The 11,413-nt window shown below is 46.2% G+C and overlaps 1 protein-coding gene across 1 annotated transcript; it reads left to right on the top strand.

Moving 5' to 3' along the window:
* Nucleotides 1-378: 378 nt before the first annotated feature.
* Nucleotides 379-1,754, top strand: LOC120932877 (WAS/WASL-interacting protein family member 1-like). The gene is made up of 2 exons (XM_040345682.1): nucleotides 379-598; nucleotides 676-1,754. The coding sequence occupies exons 1-2, from the start codon at nucleotides 384-386 to the stop codon at nucleotides 1,727-1,729; spliced, it is 1,269 nt and encodes a 422-aa protein (XP_040201616.1). The 5' UTR covers nucleotides 379-383; the 3' UTR covers nucleotides 1,730-1,754.
* Nucleotides 1,755-11,413: the final 9,659 nt, after the last annotated feature.

The following is an 11,413-nucleotide window of genomic DNA, read 5'->3' as shown; positions in this document are numbered from 1 at the left end:
AAAAGAGGAGTTCCCAAAAATCGCAGAGTCTGCACTACTTCCATAGGAACCAATGTCAATATAGGTAAAGCAATAATTGGCATCAGCCACAGCCATTAAGACGAATGAAAAGTATTTCTTATAATTGAAATACTGGCTCCCACTAGCCATGGGCTTAACAATCCTGATGTGTTTCCCATCGATCGCTCCTAGACAATTCGGAAAGTTACAGCGTTCCCAGAATACTTGGGAAATTTTTTCCCAGTCCTCTGCTGCCGGTTTTTTAAACACAATGGGTTTCAGGACTTCCCAAATGGCACTGCAGGTGTCCCGAATTATATAACTGGCAGTAGATCTTCCAATACGAAACGAGTAATGCAGACTTGCAATCGATTGTCCAGTTGATGGATACCTACAAAGAAAATAATATATATTATTTTATTTTATTTTTTACAGTGAAAATTCTAAAACTCAGATGGAAGAGTATAAGGGACGCCTACGCTCGCCAGCTGAAGGCACAGCGGGAGCAGCGGCGAAGTGGGAGTGGAGCATGTTCGGTGAGAGAATACGTTCACGCAAAGGAATTGGAGTTTCTGAGACCGGTGCTGGATTTGGGGAGGTAAACCATTATCTGTACTTTGCTCGGTAAACCAAATGTTTTAAAATTATTTTTTAATACATGATTTCTTTTTTCAGTACTGAAAGCTGCTGGGACGAGGCTGCCACAGCTGTAGTAGACAGAGAGAGCGTGGCAGAGAGAGGGGACAGAGAGAGCGTGGCAGAGAGAGGGGACAGAGAGAGCGTGGCATCGGGGGATCAAGCGATGGCTACTCTGGAGCCGGAACCGCAGCACTCCGAGGCATCAAATTCTAATGCAACAAGACCACTTGCAGAGCAGCCCCCAGTTAACATTGCGCATATTGGACCTCCGCGTGCTCTGCGTAGGAGGGCTCCTGCTCCGGATCCAGCCCTGGATCGTATGTTGGACATTATGACCAACATGTCTGACCGGATGAGCAATAGATCGTATGGCCAAAATGTAGCAAAATGTCTGGGGGAACTAATCGACAAAGTTCCCCCAAATCTGCAAGCGGTGGTGCTGTCCTGTACGGCTAGATACATCTCGACATTTATACCCCCGACAGAAGCTGACGATTTATCCGAACCACCACCACCCTATGGCCCATATGCCAATAAACGGACCGAGCATGTCCCAACACCACCCACGACCCATTTCTCCCCACCACCCGTTACCCTTTGGACAGGACCACAGCTTTCCGACCAACCTCCTCGACCAACACCACCACCGACTTCTGCGCACCATCCTTTCACCACCACTCTATCTCATTTACCTCCTGTGCCAACACCTTCCACTCACACTTCTCTGAATCCTTTTCCTTATACACAACCTTCTTCTTACCACCCTCATTCTCCTTTTCCTCATCTCTCAACACCACCTGTCACATACAGTACTCTGCCTCCTACAACACTTTCTTCTTACCACCCACCACCTTCTACTTACCCTGCGTTAACGACTACACCTACATCACATTACCCACATCGACCGAGACAATCGACTTTCAGGAATGCCCCAACACGAACACCACCACCACCACAAGCAACACCACCTTCCAATTGGTCAGGGGAAGACAGCACCACCTCCACTTGGCCCCCTTTTGCCCACGCACTGTCGGTCGCCATGTCACCGCACGGGGAAGAGGACTCCTCCCCAAATTTACAGCAATTGTAAATAAGGAATATGTATAAAACATTTTTGTATATTTTGTGTATTTGTGCACTTTGTGTATATTTTCCTAATAAAAAAAAAAAGACCCAATGTTTTGGTTGATTAAAATATTAAAATAATTTTGTTCCTACAGAATTTTTGTTTGGTTTTTATTACACATATATATATATATATATATAATAGAGTGTATTACATTCAAAGCGCTAAATAAAAATTACCTCAGTGTTAGGGGGGAGTGGCTTGCGCATGGAGGAGTGAGGGAGTAAGATGGTGAGCTCCCGTCCTCCACAGCTCCAGGACTAAACTATTGGTTCCAGGGGACCGCACACCGTTGGCCCTGCAGAGGAGAACGTGAGGAGAGCCGCTACGAGGAGAGACCGTGCAGCCTGTGCAGTACTTACTGGCAGTAGTGGAGACAGAGCAGCCCCACCGCGCCACCCACGTGGAGAATCGGGAATCGGGAGAGCGGAGCGTGACGCGGCTGACAGGACAGAGGAGCGGGACGGAGCTGGGTCACAGCGGCGGATGTGGAGGCTCTGAGCGCAGCTTGCTTACTGGCTGCTCCGTACCTGCCGACACCCGCCTGTACGGGGGGTCTGCCAGGTCTGGAAAATAAGTGTATTTGCCTGGGATAAACAGGGGTAAACAGCACTGACAGCCCCCGACGCTCTCGGCGTCCACGTGGAGAGACGTGAAGAGAGGAAAGCAGCAGATTGGGCACCCTGCTTCCTGGCAGCTGTCAGCTAATGTTACTGTAAATCACCTGAGCAATACTGAACATTTAATTATACTCTCGGCACCGGATCTCTGGGACTTTTCTGGGACTTTCCCCCCAAAGCTACTGTGGCTTTGGAGGAGGGGGGAGCCGAATACCCGGATCGTGGGGAGCCCCGGCTACGGCTACGGGACCAGACAGTAGCAGCAAGGAACACAAGGGATGCTCCCGGGTAGGCAGCGTGAGAGTCGGACATCACGCAACGCGGCTCTGACCGCACAGCCACAGACTACCCATATATCGAGACCTACAGAACAGCAAGAGATCCAACGGTACTTCCCTGCAATTCAGGGGGGGGGGTCGCCTCCCCGAAGGTAAGAGCGGGGTACTGGACGGTAAGGGGCAGACAAGTGGTGCCTTCAATAGGACTGTACCTCAATACCAAATGTCTATTAGATCGGACATGGAGGTTCTACAGGCTCCCCCACTGAGCCCTTGTTCTCCGGCAGCTTTACCGGGGGGCCCAGCGTCTATCCCCCCACGAGAGGTTGGGGGGCTCAAGAGTGAGATCGATGTTCTGAAAACCCTGATCCAAGCTCTCCCCACTAGGGCCGACATTACTGACTTGATCATTAAAGTGGAAGAGGCACATACCAGGGACTTTGAACAAGTGCAGGGTGAAATTCAAGAGTTAGAGGCCCGTACATCTGCGGGGGAGAGCGGGCTGAAGGCTTTGGAGGCACGGGTGGGGCTACTAGAGGGCGAGAGAGATATGCACAGAGATGTGTCAATCTCTCTGCAACTACAATTGGAAGAGCTCCAGGACAGGAGTCGTCGCAACAATATACGGGTTCGGGGAGTCCCAGAACCGGCAGACCAGGAGGACTTACAAGAGATCATTAAGGGTATTTTGCAGAATTTGATGAATGACCCTAAACCAGTAGATTATGAGATGGACAGAGTGCATAGAGCCCTGGGCCCTAAATCAAAGGACAGTAGACGCCCGCGGGATGTGATCTGTAGATTACATTATTTTTCACACAGGGAGACAATCCTTCGAAAGGCATGGGAGGCCAGCTCAATCGATTTCCAGGGAGCCCCCGTGAAAATCCTACCTGACTTGTCTAACGCCACCCTCCACAGAAGAGCGCTGCTCCGTCCGGTCTTGGACCGGGTGAAGGCCTGGGGAGGGTCGTACAGATGGAGGTTCCCTATGTCAGTGCTTATTAAAAAGGGACAATCATCCTTCTGGTTGCGTACAAGGGGCGACCTCCAAGGACTTTATACATTCCTGGAAACGGAACCATTTGCGGTCCCCGACTGGTTACAATTGAACCCCAGAACTGTAGATGTTAAGTAACTCTAAAATAGGAGAGGAGGGGGAGGGTGATGGAGTAGAACTGGACTAATTTCCTTTTTTTTTACCCTTTTTTGGGTTTCGTTTCTTGTGCTCCCCCCCCCACTTCCCGGGGTCTCCTCCTTCTTTTTTTTTTTTTTTTTTTGATTTATTCCTTTCTTTGGAGGAGCGGCGGGGGGGGGGGGGGGGGACACGAGAATGAAATGTCAGGTTTACCATTGGTCTAAAAGGGATGTTATAACTTGAGGAAAGTTTACTTTTTTTTTTTTTTTTTTTTGCCTTGCCCGGATGGACATATGGATAAATGATATATTGTCATGTCACATTTTTTTCTTTCTTTTTTTTTGGGGGGCTTTGTAGGTTTGAGGTTCTCGAGGTAGGTTGATGGGGAAACGAGAGTAACACACTAGCAATTTGCTGGTAAGGTAATATGGGGACTCTGGGGGGGTTAGGGTTAGGTGGGGGGGGGCGGGGAGGTATAATGTACAGTAGTGGGGGGGGCACTAATGGTATAGGATATAATGACAAGTATATTTTTTTTTTTTTTTTTTTTTTGGGGGAAGGGGGGAGGGTGGGGAGGGATGAGTATACTATAGGATACGTGAGGTCTCAATACGCTACAATACGTATAAAAGTGATATATAGCATGGTATATGGCATGGTCTAAACTTATAGTCTTGAGATGTGACAGTAGAAGAGAGCTGTCTTTATTTATAATCTTTGTTCATAATTTGTTTATAATTTCTTCCCTCTCGCCATTTCGGGTAGAATGGCAGCGCCAAATTTTTTTTCTTTTTTTTCTTTTCTTCTTGATGCTCCTTGGCCGATATCAAGAAATCAGTGTCTTAATTAGATACCTAAGGCTGGGATAAGTAATAGGGGTGGGGGGGGGGAAACTTCACTTACCTTTTATTTTTCATTATATATATATTCTTATATATATATTTTTTCCTAATGCACAGAGGTGGCATGTTTTAGGGAGGAGGCTACATTAGAGGGGGAGGATATATCACTCGCTATGGGAGGGGAGGGTGGGAGGGAGTCACTCAATATAGTATGTAGAGGTTGGGGGGGGAGGGGGGGAGGATGGTGTTTATGCCTCCCCAGGGCCTCCCTCCCATTAGGGGGCGAGGGGTATTATAAAACAATGGTTCTCTTTTTTTTTTTTTTTTTTTTTTAAGACACTGTTATAATCCAGTTTATTTGGGATCCTGGTCGTAAAGAATATCACATGATGAGCACGGGGATATATGGGGGGGTGGGGGAGATGGAGGATATTAGTGGGAGTATAGGGTCAGTAGGGGCCCACCCTGAACTCAGCCAGAGGGACTGATAAAAGCAAATGTTTTGAATTTACTGGGCGGGGGAGCACAGGGATGCCTGGATTAATTCACCAAGGGGATGGATTTTTAGTGACTATAATTAGTACTAACTATTACGGTTGCTATTCTTAATGCCGGGAAGAATAACGGATATGAAAGGCCTTTGTAGGGGGCTAAGTCTCAGGGGTAATATAGGGCGTAAAAGTGGGAACCTAGGGAAAGGGAGTATCCTGGGGATGGTATTAGGAGGGGCACTAAGGGGTGGGGGAAGAAATTATCACTACCTTTTTTTTTTTTTTTTTTTTTTTGCTGACATTCCTGGTTGATATTACAAGGCAAGGTTAATGTTTGTATCCAATACTATGATGCAGTTCTACTTGGAAGTTTTTTTTTTTGGTCTGTTTTGGTCTGGGGGGATCTCCCCCTCTCCTCCTCTGTTTCCCCCCTCTTCCCTCCCCTCTTTCTTATATTAGGAGGAAGATATAGGTCCTGAGAGGGCTACGGGGAGTGAGAGGGGAAAACTGTTTACACTCCTTGATAGGGGCGGATAGATGGAGCGGGATAGGGGGACGAGGAGGATCCCTCACTGAGGCGTGCGCAAGCAATCTCCCCCGGTTAGGCCAACACTCAGGGGGTGTAGGGGGTTAAGAGTGTCCGAAGCTTTGGCTTATTGATATCCCTGGGGGGGGGGAGTATAAGATCTCCTCCCCGTTGCTAGGCGATATCAGCTTAGATTAGGGGGGTGGTTTAGGGTTTATTTATTTCTTCCTTTTTTTTTTTTTTTTTTTTTTTCTCCCTTGAGTTTTTTTTTTTTTTTGAGGGTGTTTTTTTTTTTTTTTTTTCTCTCCCCCGTGTGGATTATCTCCTCCACGGACCTCTCGGTGTGTTATATTTTGGTGGCCTAGGTTTTGGAATATTTGGGTGCCCCCGGTAGGGACTGTATTGGCTTTAGAAATGGATCCATTGGTAGTGATATCAATTAATGCCAAGGGCTTAAATATACCCGAAAAAAGGAGGATATTAGTGCAGGACTTGAAGAAAAGGGGATGTAACATTGCCTTGGTACAAGAGACCCATTTTAGGACAGGGGGACCCTCTTTTCTTGCAGGTAGACCCTACCCGCTGGTATATCATGCGACAAACCCAGAGGCTAAAAGAGGGGGAGTGTCTATCTTAATATCGAACAACACCCCATGGTCACTGACAGAATCCTTGGTGGACCCCGGGGGCCAATATCTGGCCCTGAAAGGAAATATAGGTGGCAGGGTAATAACCCTTGCCACTTTTTACTCCCCCAATATATACCAAGACCGTTTTTTGAGAAGGTTCCTAGATAAACTGGCAGGATTCCAGGAAGGACAGTTGATAATGGGTGGAGATTTGAATATGCCACTTGACCCAAAGCTAGACACATCCTCGGGTGGTTCATCAGTTATGGGGGGGACTCGGAAGAGAGTTCAGCAGATGCTGCAACAGGCAAGGTTGACAGATGTATGGAGACTGACGCATCCAGGGGAGCGAGACTATTCTTTCTACTCCATCCCGCATAAGAGCTATTCACGTATAGATTATTATTTTATCCCACATAACCAGTTGCACTCTGTAAAGGAGGTAGTAATCGGTGAGATTACATGCACCAATTGTCTTAAAATATACGTTGGGAGACTCGGGGTTAGGAGGGAGGGGGCCCTGGAGATTGAATGAAAGCCTATTGCAGGAGGTGGCTGTATTAGAAGATGTGCGGAAGGAACTGAGGTGGTATTTTGAGGCTAATTTGACCCCAAATTGTAATATGGGCGTGGTGTGGGAAGCCCATAAGGCGGTAATACGGGGGGTTCTAATGAAACATGGGGCAAGGATAAAAAGAGAGAGAGAGCTGAAGGTAACAACCCTCATGACAGAAGTGGCAAATCTGGAGACAAAACACAAACACAATCCCAACCCCGCGCTGGAACGTGATCTAAGGGCAGCTCGGAGAGAAATTACTGAATTACTTTTACAGAGGGCTAAATGGGCAATTCAAAATGGTAGAAGGCAGAATTACGAATTCGGTAATAAAAGTGGAAAACAACTAGCTAGTGCATTAAAGGAACAACAAACTAAAACCTATATCCCGTCGATCCAAGGTACAGAGGGGGAGAAAATTGTGCTGCCTAGAGAGATAGCAGGGAGGTTTGGGGATTTTTACAACTCCCTATATAATTTACAAACAAACCCTAAGGACCAGGCGGAAATGGGTAACTACATAGCAACCTCAGGTATCCCGAGCCTAAGACCAGAAATGTCCCAGGAAATGGAAAAACCAATCACATTGGACGAATTGCAGCAGGTAGTGAAAAAGGGGAAGGGAGGAAAGGCACCAGGGCCGGACGGATATACCACTCAATATTATAAAACCTTTATGCCTGAACTGGGTCCATTTATGGTAAATCTATTTAACGGTCTAGGGGAAGCAGGCGCTTTTCATAGCGAGTCATTAAAGGCGGTGATAGCGGTGATTCCTAAAGAAGGAAAGGACCCCTCCCAATGTGGGAGCTATAGACCAATTTCGTTGTTGAACGAAGACCTGAAGCTCTTTGCCAAGGTCTTGGCGGGGCGGATACAGCAGAACATACCAGGGCTTGTCCATAAAGATCAGGTGGGATTCGTGCAGTTGCGGGAAGCCCGAGACAATACAGTCAAGACTATGAACTTGATCCATCTGGTAGGCACCACCCGAACCCCATGTGTCTTTTTAGGTACAGATGCAGAGAAAGCATTTGACCGGATCAACTGGCAATTTATGTTTGCAGTGCTAAGGCACATGGGGTTCGGGAGAAAGATGCTGCAGTGGATCGCAAGCAATTACACGCAACCAACGGCACAGGTTAGAGTGAATGGAACACTGTCACCACCTTTTAAACTATCAAACGGGACAAGGCAGGGATGCCCCCTGTCACCGCTCTTATTTGCCCTGACGGTTGAACCACTATTGAACAGGATCCGCCTGAACCCGGATATCAAGGGGGTGTCTCTGAGAGGTACAGAATATAAAATTTCAGCTTATGCTGATGACATGATGTTCAGTTTGACCAGCCCGAGTGAATCCCTCCCCAATTTGGAACAAGAATTAGGTCTGTACGGTGAGTGGTCAAATTTCAAGATTAATTACGATAAATCGGAGGCGATGGGAGTGGCGATCTCGGGGAGAGAATTAAGGATGTTGAAATCAAAATTTAAATTTAAATGGTCTGATACTGCCCTTACATACTTGGGAACCTCCATACCGGCGGACCTAACACAAGTTTTTAAACTTAATTTTTTGCCCCTGTTGTCCAAAACACGGGACCTCCTGGATGGATGGCACAGGGGGTTTCATTCGTGGCTGGGGAGATCAAGCATAATTAAAATGAGTATATTACCTAAATTTTTGTACCTCTTTCAGACCCTCCCGATAGCAATACCCAGATCTTTCTTCAGGCGGACACAGGCTCTCATTAATAAATTTATTTGGGCAAATAAACGCCCAAGAATTAAGGCTCATATTATATCACTGGCCAAACGGGACGGAGGAATTGCGGCCCCAGATATTTTTAGATATTACCAAGCAACATTACTGGGTCGACTTATTGACTGGAGCCGACATACTGGAGAAAAGCTATGGCCGGGGCTAGAGCAGGACCAATGTGACAGTGTCCTACAGCGGGCAGCATGGTGCTACCGGACTCTCCCAATAGAAATGAAAAGACATCCACTGATAGGACCCACCTTGCGGGTGGCACATAAGCTATTTGTAAGGGGGGTACTATCGACGGAGGACTCACCCCTTTTTCCTATCTTGGGAAATCCGCAGTTTGTACCAGGGTCATTGAACGGCCCCTTTAGTAAGTTAATGGAACAGGGGTGGTTTCAAGCATCGCATTTCTTGAGGGAGGGCGCTTGGATCCCCAGGCAGGAAATGGAGAGGAAAGACTTGCCCTACCAACTAGACTTTTGGAGATCCTTACAATTGTACCACTTCTTAGACACTCTAAAACCACCAGCTAGATACTGCCGAAGTCTGACAATGTTTGAGAGGTATTGCAGCGGGCAGGGGACTTTACGGCACTCCCTCTCAAGAATCAGTACGTTACTTAATACTCCATCAGTGGACTCTCAGTTGCCCTTTTTTAATAAATGGGAACGGGAACTAGGAAGACCCTTTACAGAAGATCAAAAAACCAAGATAATAGGGAATATTTTCCAAACATCTATGTGTATAAAGACACAAGAGATGAATTATAAAATCTTGTCTCACTGGTACCGGACCCCCGAGATCTTGAGTAAATGTTTCCCAGACATGACAGACAGATGTTGGAGGTGTGGGCAAGAAGGAGGAACCCTAATGCATATCTTTTGGGCCTGTCCTAAGATTTTAAGCTACTGGAGAAGGGTCCGGGAAATTACACAAAGATTTAGTAGGGAACAATTACCAATTGAGTGGTCTTTTTTCATACTTCAGGATGTTGGAATTTCAGTAAGGCGTTACAGGAAATCAGTGGTGTGTCATCTTCTGAATGCGGCCCGGGCCTGTATTCCAGGGCTGTGGAAACAGACAAGGGCCCCATCCATTAAGATGTGGCTTAATAGAGTTGAAAACTTGAATAGAATGGAGGACATAGTATGGACCTCAAGGCAGAAGCGGAGGGTTTACTTGGAAACATGGGCGGAATGGAACATATTCAGATATTCGGAGGAGGGGAAAGCCTTGATGGATGCAAACTGAAGGGGGGATGACTGCTGTCCGTGGGGGAGAGACAGACAGGGGCGCTGGTTCTTTTTTTTTTTTTTTTTTTCTCTTTCTTTCTTTTCTGTTTCTTTGGGCTTAATGGGTATTGGGGACGGCTTGGGGATTGGGGGGGGGTTAAATAAAGTAAACAAGGAGATACAGGGGAAATGTCCCAATCATGGCGGGATTTTGGATCCCCGCTATGAAGGGGACGAAACCGAAACGGGATAATAAAGGTGTTACCAGGGTTAGAGCCCCGACTTTTGTGGGGTGAGGGTCCCATCTAATATAAGAATATTTAAAATGAAACTTGTTTTTCCTTCCCCTGGTTATAAATTAAGAATAATTTGATGGGGAAATGGTTTTTGAAATGTCCGTTCTCTTTCCATGGGTAATTAAATGGATATTTCTGTTATATGTGATCAAAGGGGGTTAAGCCAGAGGAATACCCCTCGGGTTTGGTTTCTTTTCTTTCTTTTCTTTGGATTGTACTCGTGAATCTCTGTTTTCCTTGTTGTTTAAAATCAAATAAAAGATGATTAAAAGAAAAACAGAGATAATAAAATAAATGTAGAGCTTTAGATTAAAAAAAAAAAAAAAAAAAAAAAATTACCTCAGTGTTATGATAAGTCGCTCCACAGGGGGGATACAGTTGCGGAAGTAGGTGTCCATCCTCTGCAATCTGTTGATCAACAATTCCAGCAACTCATCAAAGCTGTAAAGGAAAATGAAATTTAAAATTGGCAATGGATTGGTACTAGGGTTGCCACCTTTCCGGGATTCGCCAGAACAGTTCGGGTTTGGAATCATGTGTCCGGGTTTCAGACTGCCTGACACTCTGACAGATTTTTCTGACCAGAATATGGATTTCCAGCAGGGTTAATGGCTGCAGGGGATGAAAACTTACAACCCAGCAGCCACAGATATACCAGGATGAGATGTGCTATCTGCCAAGGGGTGAGTGAGCTCACCCTCCATCGCTGTCTAACAGAAGCACCCACCCCCTTTCTCTATCCTGCCTCTTGGTGAGTACACTAGGAAAAATCAGAGTTCTCACATTGGAGTCCTCTCCGTACATCAGAGATCTCGGTTTCCCCCTTAGATCATGGTTCACAGAGCATCCCTTATGTCTGAGTATCTTGAGGTCTCGCTTCAATCAGATTATGTTGGTTAACCCATACAGTGAAAGGGAAATCTGGGAGTTGAGATGCAAAAGGGTGACTGTGATGTAAAGGGGGACTCTGTGCACTGTAATGTAAAGGGGGATTCTGTGCACTGTAATGTAAAGGGGGACTCTGTGCACTGTAATGTAAAGGGGGACTCTGTGCACTGTAATGTAAAGGGGGAACTTTGTGGACTCTAATGTAAAGGGGGAACTCTGTGGACTCTAATGTAAAGGGGGAACTCTGTGCACTGCAATGGAAAGGGGACTATTTTTATTATATTCATATGATTAGAAATGTTAAATACTAACAAAATATATGTATAGTTCATAGTATTAAAAAAAATAGTTGTGCACCGCAGAAGTGTACATGTTTGACTTGAA

Source organism: Rana temporaria, chromosome 3, assembly GCF_905171775.1.
Source record: "Rana temporaria chromosome 3, aRanTem1.1, whole genome shotgun sequence".
Taxonomy (NCBI): domain Eukaryota; kingdom Metazoa; phylum Chordata; class Amphibia; order Anura; family Ranidae; genus Rana; species Rana temporaria.
The sequence above is the reverse complement of the archived record's forward strand: the minus strand, read 5'-3'. Positions and strand labels throughout refer to the sequence as shown.